At 60.3% G+C, this 18,460-nt stretch overlaps 1 protein-coding gene across 7 annotated transcripts in view; it reads right to left on the minus strand.

The window, feature by feature from the left end:
• PLEKHG5 (pleckstrin homology and RhoGEF domain containing G5) overlaps nucleotides 1–18,460 on the minus strand; it is a 50,896-nt gene that overhangs the window by 12,164 nt on the left and 20,272 nt on the right. Inside the window, exons 1-2 of one of the 7 annotated variants that reach the window (XM_082611865.1) lie at nucleotides 16,584–16,666; nucleotides 15,604–15,680 (exon numbers count right to left, since the gene is read on the minus strand). In XM_082611865.1, coding sequence (XP_082467991.1) covers nucleotides 15,604–15,680; nucleotides 16,584–16,587 — 81 coding nt within the window. In that variant the 5' untranslated portion in view covers nucleotides 16,588–16,666. Of the gene's footprint in view, nucleotides 1–4,964; nucleotides 5,221–8,504; nucleotides 8,523–9,742; nucleotides 9,956–10,727; nucleotides 11,037–15,603; nucleotides 15,681–16,583; nucleotides 16,667–18,460 lie in introns of those variants that run through there. The other 6 variants (XM_082611863.1, XM_082611867.1, XM_082611866.1 and 3 more) reach the window with 6 other exon arrangements.

Genomic DNA, 18,460 nt, shown 5'->3' on the forward strand with positions numbered 1-18,460 from the left:
CTAAGATCCCACATGCCATCAGGGCAACTAAGCCGGCATGCCACAACTGAGACCCGATGAGCCAAAAATAAATAAATAAATAAATATTAAAAAAAAAAAAAAAAAGAATGAACGCCCTAGTTTTTTTCCCCCGTCTTTCATGACACTGATATATTTGAAGCAGCCATGCCAGCAGTCTGGCAGAAAGCTCCTCCACGTGCACTTGTCTGGAGGTCTGGGATAGTTTCAGGCCGAGCACTTGGGCCAGGACGCCAGAGGGTGGACTGTGTCCTCCACAGTGTCAGATCACCTGGGGATCTCGCTGTACTTTGTAAAGTCGCATTCTCTCTTTGTAATGAGGAAGTCATCTTAGGGTGACACTTTGAGATACCCTGCTCCCCAGCAATCGCACACTCCAGGGCTTTAGCCCTTGTTGATGGCTTTTGCCTAAATCAATTATTACTACGATGGCTGCAATTGGAGATTTTCTAATTCTTCCATTTTCCCTCAGACCCTCTCCCATCCAGCTTTGGCCCCCTCCCCAACTCACTCTTCTCAGGTCCCCAGTGATGTCCACGTTTCTGAGTCCTCTCGTCTGTTCTCCCGGGACCCAGCATTTGACACAGGTGGTCTCTTGGGAACCATTTCTTCCTTGGCCCCCAGGACCCATGCTCTGCTGGTCCCTCCCCTCTCAGTCCCCTCGCCTGCTCCCTGCTCTCTCACCATCCGTGGACCCCTTCTCATTTCATCCCCATCCACCCTCCAGTGACTCAGTCACTCTCATGGGGAGGGGCTCCCACAGTGCACTCTCCAGTCGGGACCAAGCATCTCCAACTTAAAACGTCTGCACGGAGACTTCCCTGGTGGCGCCCTGGTCCAGGAGCATCCCACATGCCTCAGAGCAACTAAGCCCATGCGCCACAACTGCTGAGCCTGCGCTCTAGAGCCCACGAGCCACAACTACTGAAGCCCACATGCCTAGAGCCCGTGCTCCGCAACAAGAGAAGCCACCGCGATGAGAAGCTCGCGCACCGCAACGAGGAGTAGCCCCCGCTCGTGTAGAACTCGAGAAAGCCTGCGCACAGCAACGAAAACCCAACCCAGACAAAAATAAATACATTTATAAAAAAAAAAAAACGTCTGCATGAGCTCCTGAACTTTTCCACGCAGCACCGTCCATCTCAATTACTAGCAACACCTTCCGGGGGTGGTGATGTGATGGGTTGAATTGTGTCCCTCAAAAAGACAGGTTCAGTCCTAACCCCCAGCACCACAGATCGTGACCTTACTGGAAAGACAGGCATGGCAGATGTCATTCGTTAAGTTGAGGTCATACTGGGGTCTGCAATCATACAGCATAGAGTATGGAGTAATCGTATGACTACTGTCCTTAAAAGAAGAGGAAAGATACACAGAGATGGGACCCACAGGGAGAAGGCCATGGGACAACGGAGGCAGCAACAAGACTGATGCATCTACAAGCCAAGGAATACGGAGGAGCTCCTAGATGTGCCAGAAGCTGTGAGAAGCAAGGAAGGATCCTACCCTGGAGCCTTCAGCGGGAGCACGGCCTGCCCACACCTTAATTTCAGACTTCCGGCCTCAGAACTGAGAGAACAAGCTTCTGTTGTTCTAAAGCCACCCTGATCTGTTACGGCAGCCCCAGGAAAAGAATACAATAGGCCAAACACCTCGGGGTCACCAGTGATCTTTCTGTTATTCCCCCACTCAGGCAAGCACTTCTGCGGGCTCCACCCTTAATATCCGTAGCTTCAACCTGGCCACCCTCTCCAGGCCACCTCAGGCCCCAGCCCCGGCCCCCATGGGCTCTTAGCGGGGTGACAAGGCCTCAGAGCTGGTCTCCCTGCTTCCGCCCTTGAGCCCAGTCTGCTCTCCGAGAGCGGCCACGGTGGACCCAGGTCAAAGAGGAGTCACACGTGCCTCCTCAAAAGCCCGCAGCGGCTCCCCATCTCCTGCCGAGGCTGGTGACCTCAGGGGCCTCCGGTCCTACGCTCCCAACCCGGCTCTGTCCACCGCGCCCACCAGCCTCCCGCCTTCCGACGTGCTTCTTCGACGTGCTCCACCGCTGAGCCTGGGCTGCTAATGCCTCAGCCCGAAATGCTTTTCCTCAGACGCTGAGATAACCAGCCGCCTCCCTTCCTGCAGACCTTCACTCAGAAGTCCTCGGCTCACCCTTCTAAGGTTTCATTCCTCCACGCTCCCCGTCACCTCCTCCACCCCGCCGCCCGTCTCTCCTTCAGGCTTCCCACTGGTGGACAGTCTGTGTGCTTCACTTTGTTGCCTCCATACCGCCAGCGCTACAAGGACAGCAGTTTAGGCCCGTCGGGCTGGCTGCCTGGTCGCCAGTCCTAGCCGCTCAATACATACTGGTTCAATTCTTAGTTATTAAGTAGCGTGATGGAGGATCACTGGAGATCTTGGCTGGAGAGAGTCCGATCAGAGATTTTCAAGATGACAGACAGGGTGAGGATGGGTTAGACAGCAGAGAGAGTGGCCCGAGAGAGGAGGAAAGAGGGAGCTGAAAAAGTCTGATCACTGATAACATGGTCCTCATGTGCCTGGGGCTGCACTGGGGGGCTCCTCATCCCAGAAGGTGGGGGCTACGATTGTCTGTACTTTACAGATGAGGAAAGTGAGGCTCAGAGTGGTTAAGTAACTTGTCTAAGGTCACACAGCCAGTAGAGTCAGGACTTGAACCCAGGGTATGTAGCTTCAGAGCCCACATTTTCACCACATTCACACCATCTCTTGGGTAGTGGAGAAGGGAGAGGGGAGTGGGGGAGGCTGGCTTCGGGTCAGCCTGGGGGGGCTAAGGAGACAAGAGGAAATCAATTATATTGAATAGTTTTATGGTTGCTGTTTTGGCTCTTGTGTCCCTTCCACTCCTCCATCACACAGAAAGGGAACGTGGACACAGAAATGACAGCTGGCAGGAGGCAGACTACAGAAGCCACTTGCTCCAGGGGGGTCTGGCTTCTGGGGGGCTGGGCCCTGGGCATTATGGCCCATATTCCCAATGGCAGCCTGAGCACCAGGCGCCCCGCACTTCCACACCCTTCTTGAGGGGTCTTCAAGTGTGTTCTCGGTGCTGGAGGCAAGGGTGAGGGGCACCCTAAGCAGAGCAGCTGTTTCTATCTTCACTTGATCTACTGCTAAAGTGTGAGGACTCCCCTGGCGATCCAGTGATTAAGACTCCGCGCTCCCACTGCCGGGGGCACGGGTTCAGTCCCTGGTTGGGGAACTAAGATCCTGCACGCCGCGTGGTGTGGCCAAAAGACTAAACAAACAAACCAAAACATTTTTTTTAAGTGTGAAAACCCCTATTCTCCTCCATGGCTCTGCCCCCCACCCTCTGGCAACCCCGGGGCACTTCTGACAGAGGGCCCGGCTTTGCAGATGCTGGGACCCACGGCCGTGAGCATCACCTCTTGACAACAAATCTGGGGAAAGCACTTGTCTTTTCCTCCCAGGAGTCCCAAAGCCTGCCAGCTCAGCAGCCCTCTTGCTCTCTGTGTCCAGCCTGGCAGCCAGGCTGGCACAGGTGCCCCCCTGACCCCTTCCAGGCCTCTCGCCATTTCCCTGACAGCTTCATTTTTCTGATTCCAGGCTTGGCATTGGGCAGTGGGACTGCGGACCTACCAGCTGCCCAGGCCCTGGTCTCCTGCCTGGACATGGCAGGAGCCATGCTAGGTTGTAAGGGTTCGGGGGTGTGTGTGTGTGTCTCTGGGACCCTTCCAGCCCAAGTCCCTGGTTCTGTGCCACAATCTCATTTTTAAACCAATCCAGTATATAGATGGCAGATTTCACAAAGATTCACTCTTTAAGGCAGATTTAGCATTCAACAAATATTTATCAAGAACCTACTATGCACCCTGCCCTGCAAAGACCCTGGGCTGGAGAGACTCGGGAGTATTCATTTCCCAGCACCGTGGTGGGCCTTGTTTAACTCCGCCACAGCTTCTCCTTCTCCTCTTGCTACTGCTCTTACTACCAGACACTAATGCTAATAATAACGACGGGAGCCCAGCTGGTGGCTGACCCCCTCTGCTCCCATCTTCCCAGCAGCCCCCAGGCTCAGGGACACCAGTGGCCATGTGAGTCAGGCCCAGGATCTGAAGCAGGTGAGTATTCAGCAGGTTTGGTTGAGGATGAAGTTCCGAGAACCCCCAGCCCCACTGGGAGGCGGAGGCTCGGTCAGGCAGAGCCCACACTGTTTGCTCCCCACCCCTTCTCTCACCTCCATCCCCTCCAGGGTTGGGGGTCTCCCCAGCACTATAGCAGGGCAGCCCCTTCCCAAGGCCAGACTCTTGGGCCTCTTCTCTCAGACCCAGGGTCTACTCCCCACCTCCTTGCTGCCCACCACGCCCACCCTCTGAGGGGAACAGCACCCCAGCCAGCCAGAGACGGATAGCAGGGTCCAGGACCAAAAGTTCCCAGGACTCAGCCCAAGAGGGGCGAGCCCACCAGATGGAACAGCCAGGTCACGCTGCACCTCCAAAGGCAAAGAATGGACCACAATTTTACAAATAACAGGGGGCCTGGCCCTTTGGGGGTCATGGTCTAGGCTGATCCCCACAGGGATGGGGGCACAAGAAGTCAGTCTTCCCTGTCACACCAGGGTGTTGGCCAGAGGCAGGAGTAGGAGGCCCGTGGGCAGGGCCTGGGCAGAGGAAGGAAAGGGGGAGGGGTGGCCCAGTCCAGGGCCTGGGACCCACAGGTGTGTCCGGAGTCAGCCCCAGACACAAAAGGCCAGGCGCTGGCGGTCTCCTCCGCTGCCTGGCACCCTTGGTGCCGGGGTGGGGGCCACATCCCAGGCCCCCAGCCCCTCCTCGCCCCCCGCACCCCCGCGGTGTGCACCGGGGGCAGGGGTCTCGGCCGCCGCCTGCCCATCCGCTTAGAGACGCGCGCGGACGAGGGCGCGCGCACCCGCCCCGGCCTCCCCGCCCGGCCCCCCGCTCCCCTACCTGGTCTTCCCCGTGGCGGCCGCGACCCCCCGCCCAGCCGGGCTCGGAGTCCCGGGAGGGCAGCTCGGGGCTCGGCCTGGAGGCCGCGCGGCGCCCGGAGACGCCGGGTCCCGTCCCCATGGCGGCCGGAGGAAGCGGCGGTCTGCGCCGCCCGCCGGACAAAGCGCGGAGCCCCGCTTCCTGCCATTGTGCGGCCGCGCCCGCCCGCTGAGCGCGCCGGGACCCCGGGGGCGGGGAACACCCTCCCTCCCGCCCGCAGCCCGGCTCTGACCCCAGCCCAAAGGTCCCGGGCTCAGAGGGTCCCTCCCGGACCTCCTCCTTCCTCCAGGGGAGCTCCTTGGATGCTGGGGGCAGGGGGCCCGCCGGGGACAAACGCCCTCGCTTTGACTGCGGAATCCCGGCCCCCGCCCAGTCCCGCGGGCGCCCCACTCTGCTCAGACCTCCATCCCGACCCCAACGCACACGGCTGGGGCGCAGGAGATCCCTCCCGGCCGAAAGGGCATCTCAGTCCCCTCCCTCCAGCCCTGGGGACCCCCGCCCCAGAGCCTCAGCCCGGGGGACCTCTTCCCCCTCCCCCGAGGGAGCTCCCTTAATGCTGGCGGCAGAAAAGGGGGGACCGGACCAGGGACCCATCCCCCTCCGGGTCCTCAGACCCCGCTCCCTGTCCAGCCGCGAGGACATCTGTCTCTGCTCTGACCACCGACTTCCCCGCTTCAGCCACAGCCGGCGCTCAGAGGCCCTCCTGAGGGTCACCTTAGTGCCCGCCCACAGTCCAAGAGACCCCTGCCTCAGGGCCTGAGCCCGGGGGAGCCCTGCTCCCACTGCCCAGGCCAGTGGTGCTGGCAGAGCAGAGGGGCGCCGGTGACCACAGGTGGAGGCGGCGGGCGGAAGGCAGGCGCGTGGGGCGGAGGGGGTAGTCCTTGGGGAGCATCCAGGAGCACAGAGAGACGGGGGTGTCGCGGAAAACCCCGCAGCCCAACGCAACTTTCCGTGAGGCCCCTGCTGCTGTGGGCTGGTCCCTCCGGGCCTGGGGCCACGCGGGAGCTTCCGGGTGCCCTACCGCCAGGGGGCGCTCATCAGAGACTGGCGAGGACGCCGACCAGGATTGGGGTGTGGTGCCGGGGTCCCCACTGTAGGTTGTCAAAGCGCTTTTACACTCATTCCCGGGAGGCGGAGGCGGGCACTGTTATCTTCATTCATCGCGTGGCGGATAAAGTGAGGGAAAAGTCCACAGGCAGGACTGACACCCAGACTTTTTTTTTTTTTTTTTTTTTTTTCTGTACGCGGGCCTCTCACTGTTGTGGCCTCTCCCGTTGCGGAGCACAGGCTCCGGATGCACAGGCTCAGCGGCCGTGGCTCACGGGCCCAGCCACTCCGCGGCACGTGGGATCTTCCCGGACCGGGGCACGAACCCGTGTCCCCTGCATCGGCAGGCAGCCTCTCAACCACTGCGCCACCAGGGAAGCCCGACACCCAGACTTTTGACTCTGGGGCTCTGGAATGGCCTCCCTGGGGAACTCCTCAGGACCCATGGGGGAGGGGGACTGCTGTCATCAGCCCCCCCATCCCCTAGTCAGCTCCCCCTCAATCTGGCTCTGGATGGAAAGAGGGTGGGAGAGCAGCAGTTTATTCGGGCCAGGAGCTTTCCACGACCCACTCTGCTCCCAAATCCTGAGCCATCCCCTGTCCACACCACTGGCAGATCTCTTGTAAACTAAAGCCTGATCATGTCACTCCCCCACAAACCCTCCTGTGGCTTCCCATCTTACTTAAAATAAAATCCCAACTGTGGCCTGACTCCTACCGTGCCTTCTGGCCAGTTCCACAGGGTGGTCCGCCATGCTGGCTTCCTTCATCCCTACAACTCACCAAGCTCAGAGCCTGCACCTCTGCATTCTCTGTCTGGGACACAGTGTGCCCCTGATCTTCCAACAGCTGGCACTGGGCCCCACCTTAACTGCTACTTCCCAAGGAGGCCTTCACCCTTCTCTCAAAATACATAGCCCCTTGCCCAAAATCAAACCCCTTACATTGAATTATTTCCTCCGAAGCAGCTATTACTACCTGAAATTATTTTATTTCTTTGTTCACTTCTTGATTATCACTTTTCCCTGCTAGACTATCCTCTCCAGCGGCCAGGAGCCTTGGCTGTCTGGCCCACGCTTCATCCTCGGCACTTAGAATAGTCCGGGCCACCGTAGGTGCTCCGTGCAGACTAGATGATAAATGGATGAATGAAAACAGAGGAAGGGGCTTCATGCCAGAGAAGGCCACTGGGGCCTGAAAGGTCTTGGCCAGGATGTCCCTTTCTGTGGCCAACAGTCAACAAAGCTTTCCCCACTGCTTGTCCACAGGTTCTCTCCTTCCTCCTAGCATCCATGACCTTGGCTTGCTGGCCCCAGGCAGGTCAGTTTCCACCTCAAAGCTTGGAGGTGTTGCACATGCCCCCTGCCCCTACTGCTGCACCCCCCCGTGGCCAGCCACTGAGCAGTCCCAAGTGCCCAGGCCTGTGCCAAGTCCTGTTCACTCTTCTAAAAGACCATAAGAAGGAAACACTGGTACTACCCCCATTCAACAGACAAAGAAACTGAGGTTCGGAAAGGTAAAGTGACTTGTACAAACAGCAGATGCCCACTGGACCACTACCCATGTGCCTCAGGCACAGGGAAGGCATGGGGACATGAAGACCAGCCAAGTGGTGGTTTGGGCAGCAGGGCCTTGAGGCCCACCCCCTTGGGGACAGGGCAGATCCCCAAGCCCACTGGCCTGGGGTAACCAGGTTGCATCAAGTGGAGACCATCAGGGCTGGGCCAGGACAGGTCACCAGAGGTCACCTGAGTGACCAGGTTCTGGCCACCCTGAATCATGCTCCTGCTTGGGTCCTCCATCCAGGGCTGGGTCTGCGCCTTAGAAGGCCAGGGCCCTGCTGTCCCAGAGCCAAGAGTGCAGGGTCGAGGAACCTGCAGAGCAGGGGAGGAAAGGCACCCCAGGCCCCTGCACCAGGGGAGGGAGGAGGCCTCAGCAGGCTCTGAGGTTCCTACCTCCTCTCTACACGAGAGAGCTGAAATGGCCCATGCGCAGGCCCAAAAGGTCCCGGCCCCTGACTCCCTGGGGAGGGGGCCCCTCCCCAGCCCAGCCGCAGCTCCAGGCTCATGAGTCAGGACTGGCTTGTTGAAACTGATACCCAGAAACCAGATGCTGGGGCTGATGAATAATGGAGTCGCCAAGGCAGGAGCCCCCCTCCCACTCCCGCCCAGCACCACCTCCCCAGCCCCAGAAAAGCAGAGGCCTGTGGGCATCCCCTCCCCCACAGTGGGCTGGGGCCCCAGCCTGGTCTGCAGTGGGAGAGGCAGCTCCTTGTCTAGGAGAGGTCACAGGTCTGGGCCAAGGTCTGGAGCCAGTTCTGTGTTCTGTCCACAGAAGACTGGCCTAGAACCAGGAGTTGGGGGTCCCTGGCCAGGGGGACACCCCTGCCCAGGGGCTCCCTATCCGAGCTAAGCTCCCCTGGGAGCCTACCAGCCCCAGGGCCCCATCTGGTACCTTGGAAATCCAGGGGCGGAGGCCGCATGCGTGGGCACGTCGGCCGGCAGGGAGCCAGCTCTGCCAGGCTGCTCTCTTGCTCCCAACGGCCCACCTGGCTCCTCCCTTCCCCTAGGCCTCAGCCTCACCCCTCATCCTCGGGTTCTGGGGTCCATCCGGACACAGAGCCTGCCCTAAGGCCCTGCCCTGTGCCGGGCAGACGGCAGGGGTGTAGAGCAACTCTCCGCAGGCCAGCCCTACTGCACCCGCTGCAGAAGCCAGCAAGGCCCCTTCCTCCCCAGGGAGCCGAACAGCTGGGGCTGGTCGGTGCTAGGGGGAGAAGGAAAGGCTGTGGTCCATGAACTTCACCTCCTGCCCAGTCCCTGCACAGATGTGCCAGATCCTGGAGCCAGGACCCCGGCATGGCAGCCTGTGCCCTTCTCCTGGCGCCTCTTTCTTCAGAGCCACACGAAAGGCTCCTTGGGAGGGAGTGGGGCAGAGAGCGCAGGCCTGGGCTGCGGGAGACCTGCTTCTGGGGCCCATCTAGCCCTCTGCCCTTCCCCACCTGGGTGAAGAGGGCACTGGCCAGTTCTCTAGAATTTTCTATCTAGGGATGGCTGCTGGGTCCCATTGTGTGCCTGGACTCTGGCAAAGGGCAAAGGAATAGTGAAATCCTCCCAGAGCCCCCCAGACCTGGGGAAGGCAATGCAGGAATCTGTAGGGCCCCGGGCCCACTGGGCCTCCACGTCCTCAGTCCTTCATCAAGGTGGGCGGGGCCTCTCCTGGCTTCATGGGTCCTGTCCTCCTGCCCTTCCCCCTAGCGGGGGCCAGGCTTGGCCCAGGCTGCCTGAGGTGCAGACTCTCGCGCCCCCTGCCGGCCTCGAGAGGGTTTTCCGCCTGGGACCGACTCGGACGCCCAGATGGGGCAAGGTCGCCGAAACCGCCCAACCAAGCCGCGCCAAAGTCCCTTCAGATGCCCTCGCCCCACCAGCAGCCCTCACACCAGGGCTGGGGCCCTGCAGACTCCTCATGACCATGTCTCCCAGCCGACCGCACCCTAGAGTCACTGTGCAGGCGGGCGCTGGAGCCCATTCCACCCTCAAGTAAGCGGAGGCAGGGCCAGTGTCGCCCATCGACACACCCCTGCTGGCCTAGGACTGTGCGGGACCCTCCACCCAAGGTTCTGTCCATTCATTCAGGGAGAGTCTTGGCGCCCGGACCCATCCCCGTCCAGACCCCAGCTTCCCCGTGAGACTCACCTAGGGACAAGGGTCTCCTCCCCAGTGGCTGGGGCTCGGGCCAAGGCTGCCAGAGTCCGACGGGCCCGCAGGAAGAGGGGGACCGGAGCCGCCGGGCGGGCTCGGTATGCTCTGCGCCGGCTAGGGGCGCCGGGCGTAGGGGAATTACGGTAGGCCGGCGCGGGCGCTACCACCTGGGCGGGCCGGGACGTACCATCGGCGCGCCCGGCTGGGACGGGGGAGGGTCTGCGGTCCCGGGAAGGGCCCGGCGCCCCACCCGGCGGCCCAGGGGGGTGGCAGGAGGACCGGCCGGCGCTTGGAGCTAATCTAGGGTCCGCGCTGTGGACAGAGGGGAGAAGGCGCTTGTCACTGTTTCCGAGGGGGCTGCCCTCTACAGACCTGCGGAAAGTTCAAAGTCTGTAGTCTTTAACCTGGGCTTGAAGACCCGAGCTCGCCCGCCCCCGCCTAGGGCCCGCGGCGGGACGCTGCCCCCCGGGGTCCAGGCGGGGGGTGGGGGGACCCGCAGGCCCAGCCCGTCCCGGGAATCGCCCCAAGCCAGGCTCGCTTCCGCTGGATTCTGAACGGCGCCCTCCACGGCGCCTGAGAAACGGGCCCGCCTTGCTCCGTGCCTCCCTCTTTTTTCCTGGCCCACGCCTAGCAGGTCCTGAAAAAGGGGGCCATTCTGCCCTTTGGTGGTTCCCAGCATCCTGAGTTTAGAATAACTCTGCGCTCAGGACTGGAGGTGGAGATAGTGTCTGGGTACACAGGGATCCATCCCACTGAGAAGGCAGGCAACCCAGCCCCAAGCACACCTCCCTGCTTCCCTAATTACCGAAGCTAGCAGATGGGCGTGGTTGGGCTGGGACCCCCGCGAGAGCCTCCGGGTTCAGGCCTACCTGCATTTTCCCAATTCTAGACCACCTCCATCAGGCCCCTCACCAGGCCTGGGCCTCCAGGCTGCTGGAGCCCCCTCCTAATGGGAGCTACCCTCCTGGTCAGCACTGACCTTCCTGGGGCTGGTCCACACCAGAGCAGCTCATCTCCGCCAGGTAGCATGAGGTGGGTCCTCTGTCTCTGCCTCTTGGGCACCCCAGGCCTTCACCTTCTCCCCTCCAAATTACTTAGCCAAAGCCCCCAAATTCCCCTTGCATTGCTCCTCTGGTCCTGCCCCATTCTCCAGCTGCAGACTGGACTGCCCCCTGTCCACAGCTGACTAGCATCTCCACAGACCAGCCACCTCCAGAGATTCCCCAGAATCTGGCCATTCTCAAGGGCACCCTGGCTGGCCTCCTACCTCTTACCCCCAAAGCATTGCCCAGGAGAATAGGTCACTCCCTCTCCCATTACTCACTACATCCTGCCCATTCTTTCTCCACAAGGACCTCAGATCCACCCCTTCCTCTGCCCTGTGGCCACTGGTCTTCATCTGACAGCCCCTCCCCTAGACACACACACCACCCTCCCGACTCATCCCTGCCACCTCACAGCCCACTGTTAAGCTGGAAGAGAGCTCTGAAGTCATCAAATTGAATCTCCACTCTCTCTGCTTAAATACTTCTAGGGGTGGGGAACTCACTACCTCTACATCAGGGAACAGCTTCAGCTATTGGAAACGCTTGCCTATACTGAACCAAAGCTCACCTCCCTGCCAGGCCCCTTGGGACCCATGCAGAAAAACTCACCTCCCTTTCCTCCTGACAGTTCCTTAGAAATGGTAGGCTCTGAAGACAGACAGACCTGGTTGAGTTCTGGCCTTGCCTGGGCAAGTCATTGCACCTCCCTGCTTCTCAGTGTCTTGTCTGTAAAATGGAGGTGGGGTGGTCCCTACTGCACAGGGTGGGGGTGAGGACTAGAGGAGGTCCCTGCAGTGAGGCACTAAAGCAGGGCCTGGCACACAGTAGGTGCTGAGTAAATGGTGACTGCTAGAAGTAATACCTTTAAGGATGAGGCCCTGGGGTCCCATCTCCAGAATAAACACCCACAACATCTTCTGTCCCCTCAAATGTGGTCCCCTAGGCCAGTGTCAGCCCTCCTCCATGTCCCCTTGTGACCCGAGGTGCCCTGTACAGACTTTCATCAGAGTGCCCAGCTCACGGCAACCCAGACTCTTTCCTGTGGTTAACTTGCGGCAGGGCGGGGTCACCCACCGTGTCATCACCCGGCCCCCTGGGACAGAGGGAGCAAACACTTCCTCCATCTCCCCGACAGGACACCTGCCCTGGGAACTGGACAGATGTGCAATAAACATTTGTCTAGCTGGGTGGGGTTGGCTGGGGTCTGGGATGGAACCCAAGGAGGTCTCAGATCTCAGGGAGGGGAAGGAGGACACGCGCGAAGTCGAGGGGTTTCTCTCCCCCTGCAAGGAAGATGGACACGTGGTTGCAGATAGCATCCTCTTGAACATCTGCAGCAAGCCACACTGTGCTAAGCAGTTCGCATGTAAGCCCTCTTTTTCACCCTTGTTGCAACTTGAGAAGCCTCAGTTTCCAGATGAGGAAACTGAGGCTTAAAGACGTGTAGTGACTTGCCCAGGGTCATACAGCGGGAAAGGGGTGGGCTGTGACCCTGGAGCTCCCAGGTGTGGGCTACTCTATAAAACTCATCCTGGGAAAGGGTAGGGACACACCTTCCCTCCGGTCATCCCCAAGGCAGGTAATCCAGACACCTCACCTGGACATCAGGGTGTTCCCTCTTCAGCTTTGCCTCCCTTTCCCCATCCCCTCCTCAGCCCTGCTCACTCCTTACATCCTCAGAAAGCCTCATGGCTCACTCAGCTTTCTTCCAGCTCAATACCCCCTCATTTCTCCGGACACCAGCAGCCTCCTCCAGGAAGCCCATCCTGGTTATCCCCATCCCTCTAGAGTGAACTCCAGGGACAGGAGGTAGGGGTGGGGTGGCTGATTTATCTCAAAAGCCCCAGCACCCAGGAGAGGCTCAAATAAAACCTCAAGGGTGGGGCTTCCCTGGTGGTGCAGTGGTTAAGAATCCGCCTGCCAGTGCAGGGGACACGGGTTTGAGCCCTGGTCCGGGAAGATCCCACATGCTGTGGAGCAACTAAGCCTGTGTGCCACAACTACTGAGCCTGAGTTCTAGAGGCCGCGAGCCACAACTACTGAGCCCACATGCCACAACTACTGAAGCCCACACACCTAGAGCCCAGGCTCCGCGACAAGAGAAGCCACCGCAATGAGAAGCCCGCGCACCGCAATGAGGAGTAGCCCCTGATCACCGCAACTAGAGAAAGCCCACGCGCGCACAACAAAGACCCAACGCAGCCAAAAATATAAACAAACAAACAAACAAAACCCTCAAGGGTGGGCCCGGAAGTGGAAGGGTCCAGCCCTGTTGGAAGATGGCCCTCCCCCAGGGTAGCCTGGGGGGCCAGTTTGACAAACCCAAGTCCTCACTTCCCTCCTCCTCCCAGTGGGGCTGGGATGCAGCTCCAGGAGGGTAGAACCTTTGTTCCCTGGAGATTTCCAGGGCCTAGAACCAGGCCTGGCACAGCAGGTGCTTAAAGCTGATTTGGTGAATGAATAAATGACGTCATCTCCTTCAGAAAGCTAGTCACATCCTGCTAGCCATTCCTCGAATGGCTGGGGAGGAGAGGGAGAACGATGCTCTCCGTCTCACTCCCAGCCAAGCTGTGCCAGTCATGCTGTGTGATGTGGGCAAGTTCTTTCGTCTCTCTGAGCCTCAGTTTCCTTATGTTTCACGTGGGAATAATAATAATGCTTTTCTTCTGAGGTTCTCTCGAGGGTCCAGAGAGACAGGCATGAGGGCCCAACAACCTGCCTGCTGGTTATTATTATCACCAACAATAGGATATTCTGGAACTTCCCTGGTGGTCCAGTGGTTGGGACACCGCGCTTCCACTGCAGGGGGGCACGGGTTCGATCTCTGGTCGGGGAACTAAGATCCTACGTGCCACGCGGTGCGGCCAGAAAATAGAAAACAACAACAATAGGATATTCTCTCCTCCTTCTCACCAAACCTGGGTGTCATTCACCTCCTCTCACCCTCCGCTCCAGCCTGCTCATACCCTTGGCAAGACCTGCCTCCCACCCCTTCTTTCCTGCCTCTGCACTTCTGCCTGTGGCAGTGCCCCCTTGCTGGAGGGCCCTTGCCTTCTGCTCTGCCTATCCACGTTTTCACTTCCACCAGAGGTCACCTCCTCGGGGATGTCCTCCCTGACTAGCCCTTTTCCCTCTGATGGCTCAGGCATCCTTGTCCCCCAAGTCTGTGTCATTTGTCCCAGAGGGGGTCCCACCAGTGATAGGACTTGGGCTCTCCCCCTGCAGGGTGGGTGACCCTCTGGCTGCTGATGCCAATGTCAGCCATGCTAAGTTGCAGGCAGCCCAGGGCTGGGACCTGGAAGATGAAGATGGGCCCACACATGCTCTGACACCAGCTCTCATCTCACAGGCCTCACCCCAGCCCTTCCTGCAGCAGCTTGTGGGCCCGCCCCAGGAGGGGCAGCTGCCCACAGGAGAGGCTGGGACAGTGTGGCCTGGCCCCCTTTGTCATCCCTGCGGGTCAGGCAGAGGGCCCAAGGCTTTGCAGGCCCCTGGCAGGATGTACCTGAGGATAACTGAGGCCAGTTTGTTGCCAGGAGCCCCCATCTGGGGGAGAGGCAACCAGCCAACACCAGAGCCCCGATGCCAGGCACCATCCATGCCAGCAGATTGCATCTGACATCACAGCCACCCCCTTGCTTGGTGACCACAGCAACTGGAAGCCTCCCCCTCCTCTCCCCGCCCGCAGAACAGTCCTCCACGTTCCTGCTAACCGTGGTCTTCCTGTGCAGAATGTAAGCGCGTGTGTCTGGATGGAAGGGGGTAACAGGGTGGCATTTTTAATTTCCTGCAGCTGGCAGAGCTGAGCTACACAGTGGTTAGGAACAGGGCCCTGGCACCACACAGATCTGGGTTCTGGGTTTAAATCTCAGCTCTACCACATCCTAGCGATGTGTTCTTAGGTGGGCTGCTACCTGTCAACTATAAATGAGAATAATGACAGGACAGATGTCAGAAGGCCAGAGGGAGGAGACAGGGTCCTCAGTGCCCACAGTGAGCTGGGGCAGTTACAACTATTGTCACTCAACTGCGTGCTGGGAGGGGCCAAACCTGGGTTCAAACCCTTGCTCGGTCTCTCCTGAGCTGTGGGGCCTCCTCCAAGTCACAGGACCTCTCTGAACCTTGGTATCTTCATCTGGAAAACAGGGAACGACCGACGCCTTCCCAGCAGAGCTGCCACAGCCCAGAAGGCACACAGCCCAGCACGAACCAGGCAGAAGTGCCCCGCCGTCACCGTTACCCTTATCCCTCTTGTTTTGTCCACTCGTAGCTCCCAAGTCCTGACCCTCCTTGACCAGTTGGTCCCTTCTTCCCTTTGTCATCCCCAGGCCCACAGTCACTGTCACAAAGTCCCAAAGTGTCCCTGACCCATGCCCAGGCCTGAAGAGTGGCCTGGTGCCCGAGGAAGAGTGCCCGTTGGGCACTGGAACGGAACCTTGGTGGGGGGCGGGAGTGGGGGGTGTCCCTTCTTGCTGATTCTCAGTTTCCTCATCCGTGACATAGAGCAGCAGCTCCTGTCACCTCAGGGCTGTAAGGACTGCAGTGCAGGAAAGGGCTCTGGGGCACCCCTGCTCCAGCTGCCCTTGCAGAAGTCCCCCCCGCTCCACTGTTTCTGAACCGGGGTCAGTCCCTCTGCCTCCTAAGCCAGCCACCCTGCGGCCCTGCCCACCCCTGAACCCACACGACCCTGTAGCCAGGCCAGCTGCACCCCTGCCAGGGCCCTGTGGATTTCCGGGCCTGGACAGAGAGAGCGGTTAGAGCCCTGTCCCCTCTGCCCCCAGCTGCTCCCAGGCCCTTCAGCCCCCCTACCTTAGCCGCCCGCCCCTTGTCCATGCAGTCGGGGTTCTGACAGCACAGCCCCTTCTCTTCAGCCAGGCTCCGGTCTTCTGCAAAGGAGAGAAGAGGGTTACTAGTCGGGCGGGGCCCAGGGAGGGTGCGCCCCAGGCTGGGGCACCCAGGCTCCCCGGGGCCCCAGGAGCCTCCTGACCAGAGGATGGGTGGGGCTGTCTCCTCAATGCACCCTTCAAAGGAGGGCAGTGTCCCTTTCTCTTTTAAATGCCAACTTATCTGCACGGGAATCTGTTAGCAGAGCCCTTTTCTTGTAGCAGCTCCCCAGGGAAAGCATCCAGATTCCAGGGGGAGAAAACGTCTTTGGAAATGAGCAGCTCCCTCTCTCTGTACCACTAGTCTGGGGAGGGGGGTGGCTCAGTGACCTTGGGGCCCCAGGGTTCCTGGGGATCCCTGCAAGACTACGGGGGGAAGGGGGATGCCAGGGGCCCAAGATCCCTTCCTACCCCCGTCCTCCACATCGCTGCCTCTATTGATGGTCTCCCCCGCAAAAGCCTGGGGTGGTCCCCTCACCCGCTGTCCGTCTTTGACCCAGAATTTGGTCCCCTCCAAGCTAGCTGCCTCTCCTCCTGGGGCGCAGCAGCGGAGGGGGCAAGGAAGGGGGGAAAAGAGGCTGCCCGCCCCGGTCAGCTTGCAGGGCTAGGGGAAGGGGTGATGAAGCGCGCCCCGACACGGGGCACAGTTTGGACCCCCGCATCCCTGATTCCGAGACCGGCGTCTACCTCCCACCGCGAGCAGGCCTTCCCCAAAGGAGGCGGCAGGCTGAGCCCCCGCCTGCCGAGGGGAAGGAGCTGGCCCTGCCCTCCCATTGATCCTCCCCCGCCCCAAACTCCCCGGCCTGCCCGCTATGCCCCTCGCCCGCGCCCCTCCCCGAGCCGGCGCGGAGGCGGCCAGGCCCGCCGGCCTGCATGGCGAGGCCCGGCCGGGGGCCCCGCACTCACCCATGGAAGAGGCGCCGGGAGGCCGGGAACGCGGGCGGTGCGGGGGGCGCCGCGGCCCGGCCGGGGGCGAGTGCAACGGCGGCGTGGGGCGGACGCCGGCCGAGCGCCGGGGGAGAGGCCGGAGAGCCGCGGCCGCGGGACCCTCAGCGGCTAGAGGCGGGGCGGGGCAGGTGGGCGGTGGGAGGGGCCGAGCGGCAGCCCCGCCTGCGGTGGGCGGGACTCCGAGCCCCGCCCCCTGCGCCCCTCAGCCTGGACCCCCGCTGGGCAGAGCCTGACCCCGGGCGCGGGGCATCTGCCGGAAGGACGCGACCCATCCTCCCTCCCCCCAACTGGAGCCTCCCCCTCCTCTCTGAAAAGTCGTGGGTGTGACCAAAGGCCATCCCTCCGCCCCGCAACTCCCTCAGCCTCCCAGCCACCTCAAAAGAAAACACCTCTGTTTTTGATGTGGTCTGGAGACATTTTCTCAATCTCCTGGAAAGTGGGCATGAAGGCATTTTAGACAGCTCTGCTATTTCTCCTGGCCCCAAAGGTACCGTCTAAGTGGAAACGGTGCCTTCTTGCAGATAGGCCTGCAGGTCAGCACAGCTCCCTGCACCCTTTGTCCTCCACCCCCAGCAGAGGACCCTCCCCTCATTTAGACATGCTGTCGGCGGTGGGGGTAAGGGTTCCATAAAATGGAGTGGGCTTGGTGGCTACTGTTGTTTTATTACTATCATCTCTGTGTTGGTTAGCATTTTAAAAACTTTATGGAAGTATAAAATAAATATGTACAGAACAGTGCAGCTCTCATGAGTACACAGCTCAGAAAATCTTCACAAAATATATTTTTACAAAATAACTGGCACGCAGGTTACGAAGCCGAGCACCACCAGCCCCCCTGCAGAAGTCTCCCTCATGGGAGCTGCCAGCCACTCCCCACCCCCAGGGGATGCTGTCCTGACCTCTGTTTCAATTAGTTTTGCCTGGTCTTGTACTTTATGTAAATGGCACCACGAGATACTTGGACAACATTTTAATGTTTACAAAACACTTTTCACTTCAGAAATGGAGCCTGGGGGAGGTGGCCAAGACTCTCCCAAGGGACTCAGAGTTCTCCTGAGCCTGCGTAGACCCCATCCCACCTGCAGGTTGGTGCTGGGAGGCTCTGGGTAGATGAGATCCAGGTATGGAAGACCCAGTTTCCCATGGGACCCGGGTCTCTCTCCCAAGGTCTCCCCTGGCCCCTTCCCCAACCAGAGTAGGGTGCCTGCCTTTCTACGTGCATCTATTTCATGGGCTGGCCTTGGGGACTCAGGGGTGACGAGGACCCCACCCCTGCCCTCAGGGACTCGTGACAGAGGGAACTGTGATGGATCCCAAGTCTTCTGGGTTCTCTGGATTCACTCAGCAAACATACAGCAAGGGTCCTCTGAGGGCCCACCACGTACCTAGCCCCAAGCTGGGTACTGGGGACCCACTGGTGACCCTGACAAGTCTCGAGGGCCTCATGTGGGGCCCGGCACGGCCGGGGCGAGGAGGCTGAGGGAGCAGCTGCCCAAGAGGCCTCGCTCAGGGTTCCGAAGCTCCCAGGCTGCGAGGAAAGCGACAGCACCGTGTCCCGCAGTGTCCCCCAGTGTCCCCCAGCCTGCTGTTGGTGCGGTGGGGACCTGGCGTTCGGAGAAGGGCCCCTGCTAGTTCTCAGGACTCTCAGGCGGGCCCTGCCCCATTCAGTTCACAGAATCACACAGGTCTGATTTCCCTCTCAGAATCTCAGCTGTCTGAAGGGCCAGGGAGGCCTGTCCTGCCTCTAGCCCGGAGGCAGGGGCAGCTGAGGGGGGAAACAGCCCTGTGAGGACCCTGACGGGGTCCCTGGGGTCAGCGATCCTGCTGGCCCTGCC

This window comes from Mesoplodon mirus (assembly GCF_964341445.2).
Source record: "Mesoplodon mirus genome assembly, chromosome: 3".
NCBI lineage: Eukaryota > Metazoa > Chordata > Mammalia > Artiodactyla > Ziphiidae > Mesoplodon > Mesoplodon mirus.